At 41.4% G+C, this 26,628-nt stretch overlaps 1 protein-coding gene across 1 annotated transcript; it reads left to right on the forward strand.

Annotated features, from left to right (window-relative positions):
- Window positions 1-3,614: 3,614 nt before the first annotated feature.
- Window positions 3,615-25,908, forward strand: sh3d21 (SH3 domain containing 21). The gene is made up of 17 exons (XM_083903759.1): window positions 3,615-3,770; window positions 4,258-4,415; window positions 4,490-4,547; window positions 5,495-5,604; window positions 6,012-6,102; window positions 6,192-6,253; window positions 6,353-6,392; window positions 7,317-7,411; window positions 12,893-12,994; window positions 13,241-13,292; window positions 17,853-17,903; window positions 17,985-18,102; window positions 20,542-20,704; window positions 21,713-21,787; window positions 21,921-22,117; window positions 23,436-23,499; window positions 25,548-25,908. The coding sequence occupies exons 1-17, from the start codon at window positions 3,767-3,769 to the stop codon at window positions 25,578-25,580; spliced, it is 1,473 nt and encodes a 490-aa protein (XP_083759885.1). The 5' UTR covers window positions 3,615-3,766; the 3' UTR covers window positions 25,581-25,908.
- Window positions 25,909-26,628: the final 720 nt, after the last annotated feature.

Consider the following 26,628-nt stretch of genomic DNA (forward strand, 5'->3'; position numbering starts at 1 on the left):
ATATGGTAACAGAAATGTGTTACTTGGTATTAACCTGTAATTAGAAGGTAAGAACAATGGCCAAAATACTGGGTAATTACCCAGTAAACTATAAAGCGTTATTATATTAATGCTTAAATTACATTATATTAACGCTAAACTGTAGAACTGCAATCTGGTCATTAAAATTAGTACAAATGGGACTTTTTCTGGGGTTTTTTTCCTTTGGCGGCCCTCAGTCCAATGTTGGGTTCCTAAATTGGCCCTCAGGTATCAAAACTTTGAGAACCCCCGCTCTAAAGTAATAGCCATTTAAAAACAATAGCAGCTTTATGTATGAACACGGATAGAACTGCATGAGTTTGCACAGTTATCTACAGCGCATCTAGTTTTAAAGATCAGTTCATCTCAGTCTGAACCTGAATATAAACAAATGGTAAACCTGTTTATCAATAAGACACACTGTTGGTTTCACTCAACTCTTCATGGACTCAAACCACACGCCAAAACTCACTGATCCTTTCTTTACCTTGCACAAAAGGTACCAGAACAATCTGTTGGGAACCAACCAGATTTATCTATCATTGTGCAGAGTCCAACACAGACACACCCTCAGCAAGAATACTCAGCATTCTCAACTGCACTGTCTGAGGAAATGGATAAGATATAGTTATTTAAAAGGTGCCACATGTAAGAATGTGGCCAAAAACTGTTACTACATTCAAATTCAAAATACCGAGGTCTTTTAGGTTTCGTTTTCTGACGTAACTGGCAACCCGTGGTTGCTCGGCAGCCGAGACTCTACTGACTGCAATGATTGGTAGATGGCGGTAGGTGGCGCCACATGTCAAAACATGATTTCAAAACAAAAAACATGATTTGCAGTCTGCAAAAAAACAATTTTTAATGCAAATATTTTGTCTGTACTGTTGTTGTTGGTGAGTTCAGTTTGTTATATGAACATTATTCCTGAGTCTCTGTGACATATTAGGAGGATTTTATGGCCAGTTGCTTTAGATTTATTACATAATGCACCTTTAATTTATATTATTATAACTACTATGCCAATACAGGACCTCTAATTGTGATTGTGCTGAACATATCACACCTTTGAATTGAAAGGCGACTCGCTCTACCACTGAGCTACTGTGGCGGCACATTAATCTGGTGGGTATTTTTCATTGAATCTGTTTTTTGGTGAATAAAATGTCAAAAAAAAAAACCCTCAAAATAAAGTATTCAAATACAAAAGTATTCAGTTTTAATGATTTATTCGTTATATGAAGTAAATAAACTAGAAAATACTCACATTCAAGAAGCTAAGGCCAATTTTACATCGGTAAAGTAAAGAGAATTCCCGCTGTTTTAAAAAAAATTCTCCCGACAACTGCGAAGTGGTCGCCCGACAACTCAGCGGGGGAGTCCCCGACAACGTCAAAGTGCGTATAAAGAGAGCGCGTCGGGCTCGCGGCGGCGGGAGGTCAGGGGTTGAGGCGGTTAGCATATATCGCGCGCTAATTAGCATATACCCGCGGGACTTTTGTTCCAAAAAAAAAAATGGCGGGGGTGAAGGAGGGCGCCGGACGCTGTACGCGGAGCACCTCCGAAACGAAGTGCCCGATCGGTATCCGGTCGGAGGACGAGATCCAGGAACAAGATGGCCGACGTAAAAAAAAAATGCAACAGCAGCGATCGTACAGTCGAGCAAGTAAAGAGGAAAGTTGTAAGCGCCGCGGGTGTCCTGCCAGATTTCCGGGCGGTGTGTCCAAAGACGAAAAGCGTAATGTAAAGTGGCCCAGACTCTGCCCGGTAATACTATCAGACCTGACTGAGGGAGCATTTGTGCGTATACAGCGGCGGCACAGAGATCGACGGGATAAACGCCTCTCGTTAACTGTCCGACTGTCAAAATGTTTTTTTTTGGAGATGTAGAATTCGCTTCTGAAACTTCTAAAGTTTCCGCGGACGCCTTGTGTGTTTTCAGAGTGCAGCCGTCTCGCTTTACTAGAACAATGTTGCCGTTGTCTCGACGTAGAACTAATCACTTCCTGTGAGAGGCATGTTAATGTCACTGGGGAGATACTGCTGTATGAAAAGAAAGTCATGTGGAGGCTAAATCAACATTGTGTTTAGATTTCAAAACTACTACACTATTACATTAAAGGTCACATAGAGTGGTCCTGTTGCACATATATGTTAGTTATGGAGGTCTACTTACATATATTAACTTGTTTTTATGGTCAAAAACCTCCTAGTTGCTGTAAACGAGCCGATAGAAAACCTCTTTTCTGACAGTGTTTTTCAGCCGCGATGTTTCAGAGTGAACTTTCACCCCCAGGAGACAGAGTCTTGTGATTGGCCAGTACTATCCAGCACATCCGTTCTCAGAAGCGCAGCGCCCCCCTCTGGAACGGTGGATGCACTGCTCCTCATTATCAAAACATTGTTTTAACAGTGTTTAAAAATAGCTTCGTCACGACTCCCCGCCACAGTCCCTTTGATGACTTTAAACCGGAGTCAGACCCAGAGTCAGAAGACACTGTCGCTCGTGAAACACCTCCACAACGGACGTTATTCTTCTTCTGCGGTTCAATGTACGTAACCGGATGTGCCCGGACTAGTGCCCGGAGGAGGACAATCGGTTGTTCAGGAGAACCGCTGCTTACGTAACTATTACGGGATTTTCAGTGATCTCGTTGAGCCCCGAGATTACAATAAAACACAACGTTCTCAGCAGTGGCTGAACTGTTTGTTTTGAACCGTCAGGGCTTCATAAACAAGGTAATGATGCAGATACACACCAAAAAAAACAGCGATAATAGGAACTTCCGGTCTAGTTCCGCTTTAAGGTCACAAGTAGCCAGTGTCCAATTCTGTAAATTTCTGATACTTTTGCTGTCAAAACACACCGTAAAGTCATCGTTCTCTTCTGCGATTTATTTGCTTCTCGGTCAAAATCACGATGATTATATAATCACAATCATATTATGTGCATTTTAACGCAGGCCAGGACAAAGCCTGTAGAGGACAAAAGAGGCCGGTGAGTGACAACCACTAAGTCTTTCCTGACGCGACTAAATTTGTCAACAGAAACAACAATGAGGAAGTACTTGAGTGGAGTCAGCCTCCGTAGATGATGACTAAAAATATTTTTAGTATAACGACAGCAGTCGTCGTTATGTAACAAATTGGTGCATTTGATTGGAAAATAAGAAAAACCGTGGTTCTGCAAAAGCAGCATTACGGGACGAAATCCCAATCTACAAAATACAAGTAAACGGATATAAAGTCATTTCTGATAAACCTTTTTTATGCTACAGTAAAAAGATAAGATCGTATTGTATTAGTAAAGTGTAATTGTGTTAATTAACTTAATGTGGTCCAATTCTTTTCTCTTTTTTTGCAACTGCAGATAAACTTTATTGTTACGCTGCATTTTAAGTTGTGCACACAAACCTGTCTCGCCTGTTTCTCTCTCTCTCTCTCCCTTGCTCCCTCTGTCTCTCTCTCTCTCTCTCGCCTGCATGACCCGTCCTACTCCTTCCTTGCTGTTGACTTGTCATGACTCGCCGCCTCAGGAAAAGTTGCTCAATGTTAATGTTTGACAAGTAGGAAGAAGAAGAAGAAGAAGAAGAAGAAGGGCCTCGACTGCCGTATATATATATATCTGCGTCTTAAGAGAACGGAACACTCTTTCAGTTCTCCTTCTGTTTGTGAGTTTGTCCGTCGCTTTGTGAAGGAATTACAGTTTCTAATCAGAGGAAGGAAGCGAGGGAAGAAATACACAATGGGTGAGTCGGCATTAATGCTCCTTCTTTTGGATAAACAAACAGAATCTCTATTATTTTTCACCTCATGGCTTATTGTTTACTGCTATCAAAAGGCTGTACGTTTGAACCAAGTTTTAATTGACATGCAAAAGAGAAGAAGTGGCACGATTCACACTTTTGGCAACAGACTAATTATATGCAGCTGTGTGTAAAAAGGGGTAAACACTCTCGTATGCGTGTCGGTGCGTGTTCGAAAACAAACATCTAAAGTTAGTTTAGTGTTGCAGGCGGGGGGGGGGGGGGGGGAACCTTCCACTACTTGTTAGGAACGATTACTAAATAAAGAAAAAACGTCTCGGTTTATCTGTAGTGATCCACGTTCCGCTCGCTGCTTTTTAGCTTTTAGTGCTTTTTTTTCGAAATGTCAGGACGCATCAACTGTCTGCAAAGGCCTTTGAGCACAGGATCTCATTTTTTCACGCCCCATTTACGCCCGGCTCCGCCGCAGAGGTGCTGGTGCTGATCGACTTCGAGGGCACCGTGGCGGACGAGATGACGATAAGGGCAGGAGACGTGGTCAAGAAAGTGACCAAGGCTGGAGAGGAGGGCTGGCTGGAGGGGGAGCTGCGAGGGAAGAGAGGCATCTTCCCTGCAAACTTTGTCAAGGTATTTTTATTTTTAATTATTATTTTAATGTGTGTGCTCATGCTCATCTCACTGTTTTTGTTTTTTTTTTACAGGAAGTGCCAGTTTATTTGATGGGCGACAGCAAGAGGGAACCACGAAGCATTAGAAAATGTATGTAAGCAGCAAAACATGATTATTTTTTAACTGTTTATAATAAAATGTCAGGTTTCAAGAATTTTATCTATTTTCCTTACGAAACCACAGTGGACAATGTAATCTTTAGTTTTCAGATGGATGACGTTGCCATTTTGAATGAAGCCTTTCATTACGCTATCAATTAAATCTGTTTAAACACGCAAAATCAAGATTTAACTGCTTCCCGGCAGATTAGATCAGACAGTGCCGGTCGATTGCAGATGATTTTAATACATTTCACTTCCTTCAGTCTGCACCTACTGTAATAGGACGTCCTGATCTGCATCCAGCATGCATTAGAGTTGACTTAAAGGTCCCATATTATGCAAAATCAACTTAAATCCTTATATTTGGGACTGCAAATGATCACTTTTCCAAATGCTAACTGCTGTTAGCTCCCACTAGCCTGTGTGGCTGATGTCATTTCCTGTCCCTTAAGTTTCGTTTTACTACTAAACTGGGCTGCTTTGGCAGGTTGATTGAACTGCTGTGGTGCTTGATTATTATGGTATTTGGACCAAAGCATGTCACAGACATGCTCATTAGGACACCAGGGAACTAGTTTAACTCGGAGAAATATATGGGACCTTTAAAAATAGACCACAGTGCTATTCAAATCTGGTTGGTTTATCTGCCGTTACTGTTACAGCGTGAAATCACAAGCTGTGGTCGGCGTGGTGCGACGCGCTCAGCGAGACGCTGCGACGAGCGAGCCGACAGTAAACGTACGTTTACCACATCCTCACCGCACGAAGCCTAATTATAACGTATGAAAATAAGGCAGAGACGAGACAGACGAGAGTCTTTCGGAGATCAGACATGACAGAAACGTGAACCCGGCGCCCGGCGATTTGCTTTCTATCCCTTGTAGTAGCAGTAGATTATGAGCTTTGCTGATGACGGTTCTTTCTCTGCGTCTTCAGCGAAGAGGATAAAACAGACGAGAAGGTGCGAGGTGCTCTTCGCCTACGCCGCCCTGAACGAAGATGAGCTGGAGCTCGTCGTTGGGGAAACTATCGAGATCATCAAAGAGGTAAAGTGTTTTTTTTCTCAAACAATCGCATGCAAACGCAAATAACCAAACGCTGACTCAACTCTGCAAACAAGTTGTAGCAGCCGACTGTCGAGGTGCCCTGAGCAAAGTCATTCTTATACTCAACGTTTGACTGCCAGTGTTCCCGAGAGCAATTTATCTTGAGATTAATCGTTGGTTGATGGGTGTTGTAGTCTCGTGTTGTATTTGGCCGACAGCCTGACATACTGTTTCGCAGACAAACAGCAGTCTTACATAATAGAATTCATGTGCAATCTTCAAGCTGTCAAGTAATCAGATCTTGGGGATTGGTGAGCGTCAGATTAGTTATAAAACACACACATTGCTTATTAGTATGTCTTTAAAAACCGTCACTCTTCTGCTCCGTGCAATGTCTTGCGATGCAGATCGAAGACGGGTGGTGGATGGGAGTGAAAAACGGCAAAGTCGGAGCGTTTCCTTCAAATTTTGTCAAAGAGATCTTCGTTTCCCCCAAAGGTGAGTGAAGTTTTGCTCGTCTGTTACATTTAGACTTAAATAAAATTTAAAAACTGCTGCCATCACGATTGTTCGTACTCCTTTTACAGACGGCAAGTACGGCGAGGGCAAGACCAGACCCAAACTGACGGACGCAGTGTTCTGTAAGGAGGTACGTACGAGAGAGAGAAAAAAAAACTTTCTCTGGAACACACGCACACACGAGACATTTTAATTCAAATTCATTTTGTTTTTTTTTGTCTCGATGAAGATGACCCAAAAAGCGAGTCTGAGGAAAAAAGAGAAGAAAGGTCAGTTCAAGTCATTCTTTTGTCTAAAGCAGGGTGTTCTCAAAGTGTTGATACCTGAGGGACAATTTAGGAACCCAACATTGGACTGAGGGCCGCCAAAGGGGGAAAAAAAACAGAAAGAAATCCCGTTTGTAATCATTTTAATGACCAGATTGCAGTTCTACAGTTTAGCGTTAAGTAATATAAGCATTAATATAATAACGCTTTATAATTTATTGGGTAATTACCCAGTATTTTGGCCATTGTTCTTACCTTCTAATTACAGGTTAATACCAAGTAACACATTTCTGTTACCATATATTTACTGGGTAAATAGCTAGTAATTGGGGGCTGTAGCTACCTGCTTATTACCAGCTTATAACCCAATAATACACTAAAATTCACCATATAGAAACCAGGTAAATACCCAGTATTTGTGTTTACACCTATTGGTCTGTATCCAGTAATGTACAATAAACATTTAACAAGCTTAGTAGCTCCTGGATTAAAACTATCAACTGTAATTCATTTGATAGGGCCGCCAGAAATGTTTCTGCGGGCCGCCATTGGGCCCCCGGGCCGCACTTTGAGAACCAATGGTCTAAAGTCAGTATTATTTTTTTTAATTGTAGCTTAAGTGTTGGTAAAGTCACACCTCGGGGGACATTCTCACGTTTAAACCGATGTCATTGTGAACAGCAAAGTTTGAAAAGCAAACGAACGGGTTTATGTCATAACATACCCAGCAACGCGATACACGTGAGATTTTTACATAACTTTTACCACAATGGTTCGTAGGTGGAGAACAGGTGTGTGGAATTTCCATCAGGGATCAGAGGTTTACAAGCGCTTTTATCTGCAGTTAGTCATGACCGGGGCTGTTAAGATTAGTCATTATTCTTGAAAACTCTACAACACTACAAAGTTCTTATTGTGTCTCCTCAGCGGTGGAGTATTGCCAAGTCATGTTCGACTACAAGGCCAAAGCAGAGGACGAGTTGGAGCTGAAAAAGGGAGACATCGTCGTGATACTGAGGAAGGTTTGAGCAACATTTTGTTGTTATGGACCGAGAGGGGTTTTGTTTTTCCTTTTTTTCTCATGATGTCATCACGCGTTTGACTCCTCCAGGTGCCGGTTCTTTTTATAACTAAAGTAGTCGTATCGTCTATCCCGCCCCCAAACTGGTTGTGTCGCTTTTCAAGGAAAACCATGTGTCACAGAGCGCAAGGTGACGCACGCGTGTTCAAAAGGTGCAATATGTAATACTTGAGCAGTATGACAAAGCAAAAACAATTGTGAGAGTTAAAGGTACAATATGTAGTATTTATGGGTTTATATAACCCAAAATCCACTTTTATATACATATTATGTGCTCCTGCATTGTCTAGTCGCTGTATAATAGTTTTTGTTTCATTTTCGTAGTGTTTCAAAAAGTCATGTTAAATAACATGGTCGCGGGCCGCGGTTGCATAGCCACTGTTAGCAGCGAGACGCCATGTTTCTACCGGAGCCTGTAAGGACAAACGCGAGAGAAAAAAACAAGCGTCTCTTTACTTGTAGCGGAAGTCCCGCCTCCACTCTCTCTCCGCTTCGTCTGCTACGGCCGCGGTAGCTCCGCCCTCTCCCTCGCCTCACGAACCTCATCTGCTGACACGGAGAAAGACGACGAGGACGACATTTGACCAGCTGCGGACACCGTAGCGCTCAGGGAAGGGAGGGGGTGAGCAGAGCAGCAGGTCTTTGTTGTAAATTTCAGCCTCTCCTCTAGATGGCACTATAAACTACTTATTTCCCCTTTAAAGGGATACTTCACCGATTTGAATGTGGCTTTGTATTGCTAGAATAACAGTAGTATTTTTTTTTAGAAAATGTGCTTCCTCAGTTTTTCACGGATTGTAAAAAAAATCTGTTTTCCATTTTTCAAAATGTGCCCTACTGTGATGCAAAACGTCATTTGACCCACAGTAGGGCACATTTGTATAGGAGAAATGCCAGATCGGTATCGACTAGGGCTGTAACGATACGCGTATCGAAATCTCGATACTCAGAGCCACGAACCGGTCTCGTGTCGTGAGAAAACAGAATCGTTAACTCCCTCCCTCTCACTTTTTCCCACCTTTTTTCCAGTCAGCCACATGACATGAGCTGTTAGTGCTAGCAAACTTTTCAAATTACTATTATTTTTATTAGGGGTGTCAAATTATGTTATGTTTTTTTAACCGCGTTAATCTCGTCTTTACTGATGTCCCCGCTACCGGGGGCAGCGTCAGTATGGAAGTAAATCTGTGCCATCTGAGTTTGAATTCGAATTTCGAACACTGAATTTTTTTGCATCGAAATTAGACTTTGAATTTTAAAAACCATCAAATTTCAAGCACTGTTTTTTTTTGCCATTGATTTTTTTTCAACTTTGAAAAAAATTAAGTGTAAAACAATTTGATGTCGAAAAAAATTCAGTTGCAAAAAATTCAATGTCTCAAAAAATTCAGTTCATGTGAATTTTTTGAGACTGAATTTTTTGAGACATTGAATTTTTTGCAACTGAATTTTTTGAGACATTGAATTTTTTGCAACTGAATTTTTTGAGACATCAAATTTTTTTACACTGAATTTATTTCAACGTTGAAAAAAAAAATCAATGGCAAAAAAAAACAGTGCTTGAAATTTGATGTTTTTTAAAATTCAAAGTCTAATTTCGATGCAAAAAAATTCAGTGTTAGAAATTCGAATTCAAACTCAGATGGCACAGATTTACTTCCATACGTCAGACGCATCGACAAAAGCGTCATAAAACCGCGTCTAACTTTAACAAACGCAGACATGCTGCATACCCACAGAAAGGTCAGAAACTCAGCTAAAAGCTCATATAAACTATTCTCATGTTCACCAAAACACAATTAAAACACAGATGGATCAAACCCGCAGTGAGGTGAAAAAAAACGTTCCAGCGCACACGTTTAAAAGCGGCGCCGGAGCGTCGGCGTGATTATTTAAACAGCGGAGAATTGACAGATTCTAACGGAAATACAAGCGGAAATGTTGTCTTAGCTTTTCCACTGGAACAAAACTGCTTCTCATGAAGAACTACCCTTCCCAGCATGCTTTGGGGACAAATCCCAGTCTGATTGATCATTTACTTTGTATTTTTCAACAGTATTATTTTGTTACGGAAAAGATTTATTTATTTATTTATTTATTTATGTTCAAATCTGTCCACAGTGTTCCAAAAATATTTGTTATTAAATGTTACATTAAGTTGCTATATAAGTAAATCTTAAATGTATCGAACCGTGTGTCAAAAATGTGATACAAATCGAATCGGGAGTTTGTGTATCGTTACAGCGCTAGTATTGACCCCAATGTTATCTCGCTCCTTGTTTATAAAGCCTTATTAAGCCAAAGAGCAAAGCGTCTTCTGAGGAAAGTCAGACACGTTCAACAACTCTCTGTTTCTTCAGAGCAGCTCGTCTCACACTGTGTTATCACAACATACACACACAGGACATCCTGAAGTTGCCAATTTCCCCGGAAACGTTTGCGTTAACCGGTCATAATAAATATGAAGAGCGTAACGTTCAAACGGGCTCATCGGGAGAAGACGGTAAACGATGAAAATTTGAACGTGTATGTGGCACTTCCTGTTGTACCACGAATGCAACTGCTGGACTAACTGACCTAAAACAACACGCGGAACACGCGCGAGGTCAACATTTACTCAAGGCGTCATTTACTCCACTATTTACACAGACAATATTTGTTTCCTCGTGTGACAGAATGTAGTGTGAAGCATCATTAGGACAAAGATAAGGACAACAATCCGCCACTCACGAAGTCCTGTGATACATAGAAACATGATGGAGACGGCAACCGTGATAAACTATATAATAAACACAGCAGCCGCGTTTCACTCGACCATTCGGTGACCTCCCGTGCAGTCGGTTCACGACCCCAAAAGACAGTTGGTGCGTTTGAGCTTCTAATGCAGGGGTGTCAAACTCAAATACAGAGTGGGCCAAAATTTAAAACTGAACAAAGCCAAGGTTGGGGCCAAGGTTGAACAAATTAACCTTTTAATAGGGACCCAAACAAGTTTTGGGTAACGCTTTCTTTTACAGTCCCCTAATTACCTGGTATTTAGCTGGTAAATTCATGGTAACACTAAAGTGTTGCTAGGTAATTACCAAGGGTAATAAGATAAGTAAATACAGTGAAACCGTTGCCAAAATACTGGGTAATGCACGGTAATGTACTCGGTAAGTAAAGTAAAACTGTACTGTAAAAGAAAGCCAAGCTTGTTTCCATGTAATTACACACATTTTTAGGGTTAGGTTTGTTAGATTACCCCTTGGGTAAATAGCTAGTAATTAGGGGACTGTAGGTACCTGCTTATTACCAGTTTATAACCCAATAATACACTTACATTTACCATAGTTTTGCCATAGTTTAGCTGTACATACCTTCTTATTAACAGCAGTAATAACACGCTATAATTAACTATATAGTTACCAGGTAAATGCCCAGTATTTTGGCAACAGTTTCACTGTATTTACTTTCTTATTACCATTGGTAATTACCTAGTAACACTTTTGTGTTACCATGAATTTACCAGGTAAATACCTGGTAATTAGGGGACTGTAAAAGAAAGCGTTACCAAGTTTTGCATTGAATATTGAACAAGCAAGGCTTATATAACTTTATAGTGACATGCAAAATCGAGTTTCAAATAATAATAATTAAAAAATATCAATGGCATATCAAATAAAATTTAAATAAAAATTGAATGCACCTTAAATACAGGATAAGCGGTAGATAATGGATGGATAAAAATTGAATGCCTCTTTTCTATTTGCAGCCTTCTGAGGTAAATATCAAAATAAACTTTTTCCACAGGCTAATAATAAATTTGACAAATTACAATATAACAATAATGAATGAATCAAACATTCAAGCCTTGAAGTAGCAAGAGAAAGTGCATGAATAAAACGTTAATTATTGCTCAGTTTGCTACACTGATTTGCTTTAACACTGAACATGGAACAAGCAACGCTTATATAACTTAATAGTGCAAAATCAACTTTCAAAAAACAAACGAAAAAACATCAATGGCATATTAAATAAAATTGAAATAAAAAATTGAATGCCTCTTTTCTATTTGCAGCCTTCTGAGGTAAATATCAACATTAACTTTTTCCACAAGCTAATAAATTTGAAAATAAAATAACAATAATAATAACAATAATAACTATGATTTCCGTGTTAACGGAATCGCGGACGGAATCGCGGAATTGGCCAATAAAAACGGAATCTAATGTTAAACGCGGAATATCGCGGAAATTGACATAATGTGACTGAAATGCTGTCATCGTGAGGAGAAGGAACGTTTGTCTGGAGAAATGTTCCGGGGAACGCTCATTCGTGACACCACCCGTGCATCTCCTCACAAACACTCACCCGGCCAGGGTCTCCCCCAGTGCGTGTTGCTATATACACTTTTTTTTTTCTAAACCGCGGAACAAATGCGCTGCGCACGCATGTAACCGGCGAGCGTCCCCTTGTCCAGGTGCCGATTGAAACTCAAGTCACACCATCAAATACGCGATTATTACGGTTATATTGTTATTGTCAATAAAGATGTTTTATTAAGGAATGCACCGATAATTCGGCGGCCGAACCACGGCGAGTAAACTGTGGAACATCGCCTGTTAAATGCTGGAAAGTCTCTGCGCAAAAGTGAAACTTATGAACTCCCCGCGACTTTCACTTCACAGCAGAGAACATTCTCTCTCTTTGAACAGTTCACTAAAGACATCAGCTCATCTGATGCATCTTTTATTCCCTTAATTGCAGAGTTGTAGTGGTAATATTGCGTGTAGAGAAATGATCCAGTCGGATATGGAGAAGCGCACGGCGCAGGAGAGGGAGAACAGTACAGCGCAGAGGCGGTGCTCAGAAATCCGTCTGCACCAGATGAGGGGGCACTACCACTTTTATGTTAATTATTTTACTTTTAAATGTGACCAGCATTGCATGGCTTGTTTTAAGATTCACTGGCATTTACTTAATTAGGATTTAACTTAAGTCAAAACAATTGAACAATTGAGAAGTCAGTGGATTCAAGAAGAAAGTTGCATTTCAGTGGACATTTTATTCACTGACACAAAAAGCACACATTATATGGTGGTAAAGTAAGTATAAAAGGTAAAAAAAACAGAATAAAAAAAAATAAAACGGAAAAAACGGAATTCTAAAAAATTAAAACGGAAAAAACGGAATTTGGGAAAAAATAAAACGGAATTTGGAAAAAAATAAAACGGATTTCATAGGGCCCTAGATTTGTAGTATTAGCGGTGAATGCGGTGTTACAGCAGCGGTGCCGCTGTATAATACCGGCGGGCCAGCTCTAATGTTAATTTGATATTGCCTCAAGGGCCAAATGAAATTACACGGCGGGCCAAATTTGGCCCACGGGCCAGAGTTTGACACCCATGTTCTAATGTGACTCTTTAATCTCCATCTGAAGGAAACGGAAGACGAAGGCTGGTACGAGGGAGAGCTGAACGGACGCTGCGGCCTCTTCCCCGATAACTTTGTCATGGTGATACCGCCAGTGGACAGTCTACAAGTGAGTGAACCCAAACTCAGTCTCATATACAGCATGTCCTGCAAAATGTGTTTATCTTCAGCAGTCTGCAGTCTGCAGTGACTCAGCCCTTCTCTTTAAACATCCTCTGTTTTGGAATTACTCACTAAAAAAATTCCCTCAGTGGAAAGAGCGCGCGGAATATATAGAGAGATGTCTTTAAAATGCACGATGGGGGAAACACTTAGCCATCGCGTTGATGTTTTCCGTCTCTCTTCTTTTTTTTAGTCTGGGACCACGAGCCAACCGCCTGCACGCAACATCAACAAGAGACTCTCAGGTAGGAGAACGGCGGGTATTCCAGTAGCACGGGGATATAAGCTGGGTTGGGCTTTTAGTGGTTAAGAGGTTCTTGATTGACTTGTGATTTCTGGCTGCAGTGGTGTTTGGCCTGACTTTGTGCCATTTCGGCCATTTTTAAAAAAAAATATAATAATAATAATGTAAATGTAAATGTAAATGTACTTTATTTATACAGCCCTTTACAACAATCCTTTCGGTGATCCAAAGTGCTTTACAAGAAATAAATAAATAAAGAGGAAACAAATAAAAGTAATTAAAAACAAATAAAAACAATAAAATAGTGCAAAATAGAATCAGATAAAAGATAAGAAGACAAAAGATAAAAAGTGTCACCATACTACTCGGTATTAAAAGCCATCCTAAATAAATAGGTTTTTAGCCTCGATTTGAATAATAATAAATATACGACAAGCGATGCTGTAAATTCGACAAAAAACGCCTCCGTTTTTCGCCTTCAAACCAAAATGGCGGCCTTCCTGTAGGTTTCACAGGAAACTTGTGATTGACTTTTGCCCATGGCACAACCTAATGAGCGTGTGTACCAAGTTTCGTTCATGTACGTTATACCCGACAGGAGTTGACCTGGTAGCACTTTTTCGCGTCAGTCTGTAGCCCCGCCCGCATCCGTTTTTTGACGCACATTCCCCGAACCACTTTCGTTCGGCGATTTAAGCCAGGTCTGATGTTGTCCCAAAAATTTCGCGAGGTTTGGGATACGTCTAGGCCTTCAAAAAGGCACATTCCTCGTGTGAAGAATAATAATAATAACAACTCTTTCAGTTACAATAGGGTTCTTGCACAGTCGTGCTCGAACCCTAATAATACAAATAATAATTTCTTAATCTAATTTCACTATACCAGTGTGTGAAGTACATTGGTTTTCATTCTAACTCCATTTATAATAAAATATAATAAATATAGTTTATTTCATCTATCCTACAATATACATGTTGCAGAAACTAAAGGGTTTACATATAGAGATTAAATATATATATATATAAAGAGGCTATTGGTTCCATTAGATTAGACCAGGTGTTCTGCAACCTTTAGGATGAAAAGAGCCATTTTTGTCGCCTCTCCGCCCAAATAATATTCATTTGGAGCCGCAAAACAACCCACAAAATGAAGATAATGACAGGAATAAAGGTTTTAATGCAGATATAATACATAAAAAAGCAGTAGTTCTTTTCATTTATGAACTTTAAGAACTACAAAATGTTCAGTTTATACCCAGCCTCTTATAAAGTGGAGCAAAAATAAAACACACAATGATGTAGACCTAGTTCTTCCGTCGTTTCATTGTTTGTGACAAATTATTGAAATTAAAATGAACCCACTTTGAAATAAATTAAGCAAACATTCGGATTGTGTGTTAAAAAAGGCATGTGGATTCCAAAGATGGACAGGACGTCCACATGTGGACTTAATATTGCATTTTACTTCGACGTTGGATGTGTCGCACGACATATTAAAAGACTTTTTATTTGTCGCCTTGTGCTCTAAAGCTACAAGGAGCCACTGCAGAGTGGCTCTAGAGCCGCATGTGGCTCTAGAGCTGCATGTTGCTCTAGAGCTGCATGTTGCAGACCCCTGGATTAGACATTGAATTGAAAAAATAGGCTCATATAAACCGTATCTTATGTAATATGTGGGACATGACCCACAAAAATAAATTGTGGCCATTTTTATTATAATTTACACAATTATTTTCAGTTGATTATCCCTAAAAGAAAAAGAAAAAGAAATCTTATTGTTACCTTGTAACAAGAAGATGTGGAAACATAGCCTGCAAGATGCAGAAAGCAGGATGTGGCTTATGGTTCAGTTTCAGCTTAGGAGCTCGCTCTCACTGGTGCAAGATGCAAAGTTTTGCAAAACATTTTTTTTTTTTCTTACCAAATATGTCTCTCTTTACCCTTCTCTTCCTCCTCCTTACACTGTTGGCTGGAATAATAATGCACACACAGCCAATCGACGGTGGGTCAACGGGCAGACAAACTTTCAGAGATTGTGACCTAAAGTAACTAAACATCAGCACCGTCATGTTTTTCTACATCGCCGCCGCTCTGTGTACAGCATTTACGTTGTTTCCTGTGCACAGTATCTCTCATAAGAATTCTCACAGGAAGTCTCAGACTATAGTGAAATGAGGGGGGGGGGGGGGTGGTGGGGGGGTGGTTAGACTGGTCATGTGGCACAGTTCAAGAGTCTTGGAGGAAGCAGGAGGGGGGAGGGAGGGAGGAGGAGGAGGAGAGCTCTGTCGCACAGATTTTCACAACCGGCACGAGAAGCAGCAGTTCAGCTACAAAGTGTTGGAGGAGGATTGTTTGTTTGAGAGGGGAAATGTTACACAATGCAAAAAGTCAAGGTAGGCTTTCTCGAGTTGTCATCTGCCTCTGTGATTTCTCAGAGTCTGAGGAGTGTTTATGCAAAGTGGTGTGCTCTATTTCCTCAGGGTGATGCTTTTAAAGCGGTTCTTCTTAGATTTAGATTTAAATATAAGCCGGTGTGTGTAACCACGGTTTCCTATATGTGTGTCTATCTGGTGTCAGGTATTTAAACTTTGATTCCAAACGGGCACCGGCTCACTTTCACATTCACGGTATTGTCACGGTTTAAAAAATCACTGCTCTTTGTTTGTGTCCTGAACAAACTGACACATTGGCTGTGTTACTGTGGGTGTCTGGCCACGAGCGACCAATCAGGAGACGGTTACTACTGTTGTGTTAAAGCTCACATAGAGTGCACATTATATGTTAGTTATGGAGGTCTACTTACACACATTAACTTGTTTTTATGGTCAAAAACCTCCTAGTTGCTGTAAACGAGCCGATAGAAATCTCTCTTTTCTGACGCTGTTGCCCAGCCGCGATATTTCAGACTAAACTCTCACACCCAGAAGACAGAGTGTGTTGTGATTGGCCAGTACCCGAAAGTGACGTATTCAGCACACCCGCTCTCAGAGGCGCAGCTCCCCCCTCTGGAACGGTGGATGCACTGCTACTCATTATCAAAACATTGTTTTAACAGTGTTTAAAAATAGCTTCTTCACGACTCCCCGCCACAGTCCTTTTTATGACTCTGACCCGGTTATTCTTCTTCTGCGGTTCAATGTACGCAACCGGGTGTGCCCGGACTAGTGCCCGGAGCAGGACGATCTGCTGTTCAGGAGAACCGGTGTTTACGTAACCGGACCGGGTTTTTTTCAGAGATCTCGCTGAGCCCGAGATTACAATAAAACACAGCGTTCTCAGCGGTGGCTCAACTGTTTGTTTTGAACCATCAGGGCTTCATAAACAAGGTAATGACTACACCTCTCGTGTAGTACTCATCTCTGCTATTGCATGCAACTAAAATTTACACTATAAGTAGACCAGGAGAGATAGAAATCATTAATTTAGTGCGACACAATTATTACTTCAATGCTTTACAGTGGGCACGAGGGGGCTATAAGAAGTTTGCAGAGCAGTGTAGTCTCGTTAGCAAAGAGTTGCTAATAGTTTCTGCTGTTCTTTGGTGAACTGTAGAGTTTTTGGCTGAACCTGACAGACGAGAGAACATTGACCGAACACAACATGAAACTGACACGAGTTCTATGTTTTTTAGTACAGCCCAAATAGAATATTGCTGAAGCTACTCTGACCGTCACGCGGGTTGGTTGTAGCATTAATTTATGGATACGGGAAAGGATAAAAGTTTATTGTTCCATCAAGGTGGAAGCAATCGTGAGCCCCATGACCACATCACACAGATACACACAAGTCACACACCTTGCGAGTTATCGGCTGCACTTACGAGTACAATAAACGTTCAGTCTTACACTTACTGACAATCATTTCTTCTTCATCAACTCTTGTTCAACTGTAACCACTCATAAGTATTCATATCATCCAGTCATGGTGGTTTATTTTGAGGAATGGGAAGAGCAGCCTCGTCTGAGAACTTGATTCCACAGTGAAGCGTTTGAGCTGAATTGCATTTGCGTTATTTGATCGACATTTTTTCAACTGCTGCCGTTTGCAGTGTGAGCAAAGCTGCACAATACAGTTCAGCGACACGTGTGACGCCAATTGGGTCACAGGAAAAAAAAAAAAACTAATGGAGTAAACATGCAACAATGATAAGCTGGTGCTTATTTTGCTTTGTAAAAAGAAAGACAAAAAATATCATATCGTGAGGTACCTGTGATTCTATTTCACTTCTTTAGGATGTGGTTCTGTTTTTTTGTTTTTTTTGCAAACAGCCCAATCTGTGCATGTCCTCATCCTTAATGCTTCAAAAATAAATAAAGAAAATACCATGGTCTGATAAAATAAAAGCCTCAATATCACTCAGTGGGTTAGGGTTACAAACAACAGAGAAGACATTGTAAACATTAGATATAATAACGGAGACAGAATGAACCGAGCCAGGGGAAAGAGAGAAATAATGTCCGTTTAAGTTTATGGTTCATGCAGTCACTGCTCAAAATGTGCACAGAACGTACCAAAATGCAACTATTTGGGGTTAATTTGAATTTGTCCGTTTGTTTTTTCAGTGAAGGCCGAAGCAACGCCAATGGAGAAAGGCGGTCCAGCAAAGATGAACGGTATAAATTAATAAATCATATACTGGGACACATTCAATCTAATTAAAAAATAAGAAGTAATGTGATGAATCTACTTCACAGATGACAAACCAGAAGTTAAGGACCTGAGAAGCAATCCTCCAACCAAAGTCAAGCTGCCGTCATTCAACAAGCCAAGTCCGCCTCCCGTCAAAGACAAACCCGTCAAGGTTTTACCCAAGTGAGTGCTGCCACAAAGCTGCGATGCTCACATGCCACCATTGCTCTTCATGCACAACAGTTAGTATAATATTCCTTACTCGGTGCCATGAGCAGTGATTCATCTGCAACCGTTCTGAGGCAAAAAAAGAGAAGCACTTGTGGGAAATGTCAGGAACACTTTCTCCTCTTTGGTCTGGCACCGGCAGCGAAGCCGGTTTAGATGTTAAAGGTTTTTTTGTTGCTGCCACCGGTCGCCATGGTTTCCTTAAAGAAGAATGCCAGGATGCCCGACCTTTAGCGGGCTCAGTGGAAACGGCGGGGACGAGACACGGATCGAGCCTAAACACACGAGCGCGGCCCATTTCCTGTTTCCTGAGCAAAAAACACGCACGCACACACACAAACGTGCTTGCAAAATTACTGAGAAAACATAAACAGCACCGTCATAAGGGGGCTGCTAATAGCGGGTGACCTTTTATAAAAAATTTTTTTCCAAAAACGGTTGGGAGGGATCATTTTCCAGCTTCTCAAAGAACGGCTCTTACCGTAACATGAACTTTACCAAATTCTTAACATTTAGTCAGATTGTTTAAAAGCATCATATCTGATAGAAACCTATGTTTAAAGGTTACTGAAGCTGAGACGCAACTGTGGAGACCTGTGTTACTGATATGGCTGTTAATTAATCACTATATTATGCACAAATGTGCTCTTGTCACAGCTGATTTTATGATAATAATACGTTTTGATACCCGAGGGCCAATTTGGGAACCCAACGTTGGACTGAGGGCCACCAAAGGAAAACATTTAAAGCGGAACTAGACCGGAAGTTCCTATTATCGCTGTTTTTTGGTGTGTATCTGCGTCATTACCTTGTTTAAGAAGCCCTGACGGTTCGAAACAAACAGTTCAGCCACTGCTGAGAACGTTGTGTTTTATTGTAATCTCGGGGCTCAACGAGATCACTGAAAATCCCGTAATAGTTACGTAAGCAGCGGTTCTCCTGAACAGCAGATCCTCCTGCTCCGGGCACTAGTCCGGGCACATCCGGTTGCGTACATTGAACCGCAGAAGAAGAATAACGTCCGTTGTGGAGGTGTTTCACGAGCAACAGTGTCTTCTGAATCTGGGTCTGACTCGGGGTCAAAGTCATAAAAGGGACTGCGGCGGGGAGTCGTGAAGAAGCTATTTTTAAACACTGTTAAAACAATGTTTTGATAATGAGTAGCAGTGCATCCACCGTTCCAGAGGGGGGCGCTGCACTTCTGAGAACGGATGTGCTGGATAGTACTGGCCAATCACAAGACTCTGTCTTCTGGGGGTCACTGTCAGAAAAGAGGATTTCTATCGGCTATTTTACAGCAACTAGGAGGTTTTTGACCATAAAAACAAGTTAATATATGTAAGTAGACCTCCATAACTAACATATATGTGCAACAGGACCACTCTATGTGACCTTTTAATAATAATTTTAATCACCAGATTGAAGTTTACACTTATTGGTCTGTCATCCAGTAATGCCCAATAAACATTTAACAAGCTTAGTACCTTATTATTAAAACTGTAATTCATTGAGGGCCGCCAGAAATGTTTCTGCGGGCCACCGTTGGCCCCCCGGGCCGCACTTTGAGAACCAATACCTTAGACTAAATAGCATCTACCAGAGTTTGCAAATATATGGAAGGCTGAAGGTGTTTTGGTTTTTGTTTAAAGGTCACAGAGTGGTCCTGTTGCACATATATGTTAGTTATGGAGGTCTACTTACATACATTAACTTGTTTTTATGGTCAAAAACCTCCTAGTTGCTGTAAACTAGCCCATAGAAATCCTCTTTTCTGACAGAGTTTTTCAGCCGCGATGTTTCAGAGTGAACTTTCACCCCCAGAAGACAGAGTCTTGTGATTGGCCAGTACTATCCAGCACATCCGTTCTCAGAAGCGCAGCGCCCCCCTCTGGAACGGCGGATGCACTGCTCCTCATTATCAAAACATTGTTTTAACAGTGTTTAAAAATAGCTTTGTCACGACTCCCCGCCGCAGTCCCTTTAATGACTTTAAACCGGAGTCAGACCCAGAGTCAGAAGACACTGTTGCTCGTGAAACACCTCCACAACGGACGTTATTCTTCTTCTGCGGTTCAATGTACGCAACCGGATGTGCTCGGACTACCGCCCGGAGCAGGACGATCGGTTGTTCCGGAGAACCGCTGTTTACGTAACTATTACGGGATTTTCAGTGATCTCGTTGAGCCCCGAGATTACAATAAAACACAACGTTCTCAGCAGTGGCTGAACTGTTTGTTTCGAACCGTCAGGGCTTCATAAACAAGGTAATGACGCAGATACACACCAAAAAAAAACAGCGATAATAGGAACTTCCGGTCTAGTTCCGCTTTAATTCCCATTCTCCCCCCCCCACCCCACGCTTTATTTACTTCATGACTTATTTCTTATTTCCAGTAGAACCAATGGCGACGCGGCTCCTCCTTCACCGAAACAAGCCGAGGAGAAACAATCCGATCAGTTTGACGGAGTGGACGTGGCGACGGAGAAGCTGAGCCATCCTACGGCAAACAGAGCCAAACCTCCTCAGAGGCGACCGCCATCAGGCCAAGTCACAACGGTACGGCCATTTTGTTGACTTCTTTATAACAAATAACATTATTCTGCCTCTTCTGTTCTTTGAACTGAAACAGTGCAACTCTTATTATACTCATTACAAAGTTGGCACTACTATATGTACGTACATATATATATTTACTTTTACCGTAGCCCAAATGTTTCCATATTTGATAGAAAATGTTTTCCAAACTATGCCATAGTAGATAAATGTTTTCTGTGCACGACTACGCATTTCCCTGACCAGAGGCGATTCTAGAGTCTGTAGGGGCCCCAATCAAAAATTTCCAGGGGGCCCCCTTCCTTCCAACCAGTGTTCATCACCATTATGTCATAAATAATCTGACACCAACGAAAAATGTATGAGTGCAAAAAAAAATATTTTTTCAAAATGAATGAAATAACCTTGTAATTAAAAAGTATGTGAATATATAAATGTAAAGAACAAAATACTGTAAATAGCTTTTAAAAAAAACTATATAAACTTCATTACACTTTAAAGAACCCACATAATAAAACAATATAAATATATAAAAGAATAAAATACTGTTAATAACTGAAAAAAAACATATATACTGAGTAAAAAAAGATATGCATTACACTGTAAATAATCCTCTTTATTTTCCCGACTTGCAGAACGATAACTTCACACAGGTTAAAGTGAGGTGGGGCCCCTTTAGGGGGGGGGTTTCCTACTGAGATGTCATTGCAAATCGCCCATTGTTGTTTAAGGGGGACGGGGAGGCGGCTGCTCACTGCACATTTCAGTAAAAACAGCACCTCAGGCTCCGAGTGTCGGGGGGCCCCTACAGGCTCGGGGCCCCAAGCAGTTGCCTGACTTGGAAAGACCCAAATGTTGGACACACCTACGTTCTTATGAGCCGACTATATTCACACTTTACTGTGAAGGCAACACGTTTTGGGCCCGACTGGAAACAGAGGGCTCCGTATGAAAGTCGTGAGAACTGAACGTCATTAACATTTATGGCCCTAATCTGACCCGCTTCCACAGACTGCCACCAACCAGACAGAACCAGAACAACTTTCAAAGAAGTTCCAGCCAGAGGTTTTACCTAGCTTGAAAAAGGTTTGTGGTGTTGACTGACTTTTATATGCAATACAAGTTAGAATAAACCTGCGATGAGTTCAGGTTTTTTGAAGTGTGTTTTCATGTTTATGTCGTCGTCCCTCCGCTGACGGTGCAAAACTATTCATTCCAGGGTACAGAAAACCTCCTGCCGTCGCCTCCGAAGCCTGAGCCTCGACCCAAGACGCCGCCTCCCGCTCGACCGTCACCGCCCAAAGTAGTCGTGGACGGTCGAGCTGTGGCACACAAAGAAAAGCCCACATTGGAAAGCCTGCAGACCGAGATCAAGGAGCTGAGAATGGCTCTGGAGCTGCTACAGACACGACACGCGTGAGTAAATCGTTTGGAACCCTGACATGTGTCACATTTAACATTAAGATATGATTGTAGGTGCATCTAATGCACAGTTTAAACAACCAAAGAACTGCACCGTTGATTCAAGACCACCAGATTTTTTGTCGGTCAATGATGCATTGGTTTTTCTGCCGCCTCATGATAGCAATGCGTCAATGTGCCCAACCATAACTCTTTTTACACCCACGGGTGCACTGATGAACGTAAGAGAGCATTTGATACCTACACAACGTGGGTGCTGGGTATGCAAAGAACAACCGTGTCATTTGGAAAACTACTCGTGGTCTGAGCTGCGCAGCGAATTGTGTAAGATGGAGCCCCAGACATTGAACAGACTTTCCAGGCAACCTTTTTTGTTTCCGAGGGGCTCATCTTCAAGATATGCTTGTATTATGTAGCATTATTAAATATAGTGAAATTATGGTGCCGGCATCGTACAATTGTCATACCAGCAATCGAAACCAAAAGAAAGTGGATTTTGAGGTACAATGTGTAGTATTTATGGGTTTATATAACCCAAAATCCACTTTTTTTATACATATTATGTGCTCCTGCATTGTCTAGTCGCTGTATAATAGTTTTTGTTTCATTTTCTCCGTGTTTCAAAAAGTCATGTAAAATAACATGACCGCGGGCCGCGGTTGCATAGCCAACGTTAGCAGCGAGACGCCATGTTTCTACCGGAGCCTGTAAGGACAAACGCGAGAGAACAAAACAAGCGTCTCTTTACTTGTAGCGGAAGTCCCGCCTCCTCTCTCTCCGATTCGTCTGCTACGGTCGCGGTAGCTCCGCCCTCTCCCTCGCCTCACGAACCTCATCTGCTGACACGGAGAAAGACGACGAGGACGACATTTGACCAGCTGCGGATACCGTAGCGCTCAGGGAAGGGAGGGGGTGAGCAGAGCAGCAGGTCTTTGTTGTAAATTTCAGCCTCTCCTCTAGATGGCACTATAAACTACTTATTTCCCCTTTAAGTTGGTCCATAAAGCATCATGTTTACTGACTTTTCTCACTCTATGATCAACATCAATGACGGATTTGTCCATGTTCTTCTTACAGCTTACTGCATTGAAAAAAAATTAATCACATGCACATGCATGTGTGCTTATGTTGAAATCCATTTTTTTTTTTTATCTTGAAATTGCAAATCTACTAAAAAAAAAAAGACTTTCAAATCCACTCGCACCATTTATTTTAGTTGACTGAACAGCCCGCCGCACAAAGTTTAGTTGACCTATTTAAAACATATTCATGTCTACAGTCTCCTCTTTTTGCCTCTGTCTCTTTTGATCAGGCAAGACATACAGGAAGTGAAACAGGAACTGCAGAGGGAGAGAAACAAGCAACTGGCACTGCAGGTAAGTGAAGCGTGTCTTGAGATTTGCATGCAATCTTAACCGTGTGTGCGCTGCCTATTGTCAAATACGCAAATCGCTTAACTGTGATCCCTGTTGTAGCGGAAGTGATTGCAAAAAAGGTCTCTTGATGTTTAAGTAATTGTGCGGTTTGTTTGACGCACGGCTGTGTGAGGTACTTGTACACAAAATAAACACTTCACTGTATACAGACACAGGGTAAAATATGGCTGCCCTGTGGTAAAACAAAGAAAAACTGATTTTAACTCACAGGGACAAGGTAGCTGCTGGTCTGCTGCCATCTCATTTGGTAAGTTTGCCGCTTAGGTAAATCGGAAAAAAGGATTTTAAACACAACAGCACAGATGAACTCCTGTTGGCCATGATGCTAAATCACTGATTTTCTTTGGTTTACAACGTTAAGCCTAATTTATACTCCTGCGTAAAGTGCTCCGCGTAGGTTATGCAGAGCCCTCCGCGTCGTCTTCCAATTGCGCGCAATATTTTTTAAGTGTCCGTCACTCCGTCAAGGGACAACGGAGACGGCAAGAGCTGCGATTGGTCCTCAGGACAGGCCGAGCTAACGCTGCTCTGTGCCGGCTCACAGTGCGCACCGAGCGTCCACAGAGGCGGAGCTGATCACCGCCGACAACGTCGCTGCCAAACTATAAATATGTCATATCTTAACACACACAAACACATGTTTAGACTCTAAATGGCTACTTTCTCGCCTCAAATTATCTCAAAACTGCGTTCCGGGACACAGAAAAGTGAGAAACGGCCACTGTTTCAACAACAACAACAAGAGTCTTTCTCTCTCGGTCGCCATTGCTCACTGTAGCACAAAAGCACAACAACCTTGCGCAGCGACCCCTACTGATCGGGGCGGGAAATTGCAGCGCGTATTCCGTCACCGCGACGCAGAAGTGTGAAGGCTCGAGGGGTCTCCGCGGTTAACGCAGTCGGAGAAGTATAATGTGTGCCTTTACTTTGTCTAAGGGGCGCTTTCACATCTATAGCTCGATTGCTTTGGTCCGCACCAGTCATAAAAATGTCACAATATAGCAAACGGACATGGGTCCGGTTTGCTTTCCACCAGACCAACGCGCCCGATTAAACACGGGGGAACAGCTTTGAGTTGCGCTTATGGCGCACACGCATTACAAAGTTCATTACACGCATTACAAAGTGCATGTAGGTAATTTTCTCCAAACAATTACTTTCGAACAAACTTTCCAAACAAACTTCATGATTTATTATCATTGCACTGCACCCCACTTCCTGAATGACCATTTCATCATTAGCCTGTGATCTTTTGGCAGATCCATCCGGTATTATCCCATTAGTCCAACACCTAGCCTAGCCACACATTTTTCATCTTTAATGTGAATACAGAGAGGCGTATAGGCTTGTTCACCAGACCGGTTGATTTGGTACGCACCAAAGTACCGAGATTACATTCTCACCAACGCAAACAAACCGAACCAAGGGAGCAAACCCGTTTGCTGCACACCAACTACTGTAGCTAATGAGATAAAGCATCAAACATAATCAATATTAGAGCTGCAACTAACGATTATTTTGGTAATCGATTAATTGGTCGATTATTTTTTCTCGATTAATCGATGAATCGTTTAGTTCATAAAATGTTAAAAAACGTTGATCAATGTTCGTCAAACCTGGAAATGATGATGTTCTCCAATGTCTTGTTTTGTCCACAAACCAAAATAATTCAGTTTTAAAGATTTCTTTGTTAATGTGGAGCAAAGAAACGAAGAAAATATTCACATTTAAGAAGCTAAAACAATCAGAAATCTTGTTTTAATCATGAAAAAGCTTCAAACCGATTATCGATTATCAAAATAGTTGACGATTAATTTAGTAATCGATTAATAATCGATTCACCGATTAATCGTTTCAGCTCTAATCAATATATCAGCCATGTTTTGGGAACTCACATTGCATTCAGTGCCGACTACGTGTCAATATCTCAGACAAACGTGCAAAAAAAACCTGAACTATTTCTTCTTTTTCTTTAATGTCTTTTCCAGGAGGAAGTGCACAGTTTGAGGATGAAGCAATAATCAAAACACACACACACTGTGACTGAGGAGGCCGCCTGATACCGTGTGGACATTGCAGGCCTCTCTGCAGATTCAGACAATTTTTATGCCACAGAAGAAGAAAAAGAAGAAAAAGAAGAAGAAGAAGAAGAGTGGGCTCTTCTACCGCAGACACACACAAACCACGGTTACATCACAAAGTACAGTCGACGTTAAGATCAAAACACTCCTCTTGCACTGGGCTGGACAATCTGAGAGACTCTGATAAACGATTTACAGCATCGTTTAACTGTTTTACTGCATAATATGAATGCTGGAAATTACAAATACTGGTTCAAAGTGGGTTATGCTTGGTAACAAATTACTGTTTTATTTTATCTGACAGCTTTCAGGTAGTTTTTTTTTTTTTTTTTTTTTTTTAATGTTATGACTCAGCAGAATGTGTAATATATGCAAATGTTAATAGGAGGAAAATAGTGTAACGTCTTTTGCAAAGAAGTGAAAGATTTAAAAGGATACATTTATGTCGCCGAAAGGAGCACTGTTATGTGAATGTTAGCACCTCGGCTGTCAAAACAACAAACCACTGACATGCAGGTGAAGCTCTATACACACACGAATGTACTGCTGTATTAATCCACTGGGGGGCACTATATGACCATTCGCAAGTGTTGTCAGTGAATGCTGGATGAATGGGGACGCACTGGTGGAAGTAAATTAGATGAGAAATAAATACGTTAAGAGTGAGAGTAAAAGTTACTTTATATATATAAAATAAAAAGACAAAATCTCCACAAAATGGGACACAATTCATGGAGAGTGTGATCCACTGGCCGCAGTGAAGCGAAAAACGACAACCAACGCCACTCAGAAAAACTGACTCACTGCAAAAAGCTCTGAAAACAGTGACTCATTGTGACCAAACGTGAACACGGAGAAGATAAACGCGGGATTATTCGCACACACGCCGTAGAGAAAGCGACTTCACTCGACCACATTTGGATCACGACATCGTCACGATAAGGCACATAGGTTTGGGTTTTGGCACCGAGTGGTGGTGGTGGTGGTG

This window comes from Microchirus variegatus (assembly GCF_963457635.1).
Source record: "Microchirus variegatus genome assembly, chromosome: 2".
Taxonomy (NCBI): Eukaryota; Metazoa; Chordata; class Actinopteri; order Pleuronectiformes; family Soleidae; genus Microchirus; species Microchirus variegatus.

Coding starts and splice junctions, on each gene's coding strand:
- sh3d21 (XM_083903759.1), top strand. Junction 7,412..12,892: donor TCGTCGTGATACTGAGGAAG/GTTTGAGCAACA, acceptor CTCCATCTGAAG/GAAACGGAAGACGAAGGCTG. Junction 21,788..21,920: donor TTTTACCTAGCTTGAAAAAG/GTTTGTGGTGTT, acceptor TATTCATTCCAG/GGTACAGAAAACCTCCTGCC.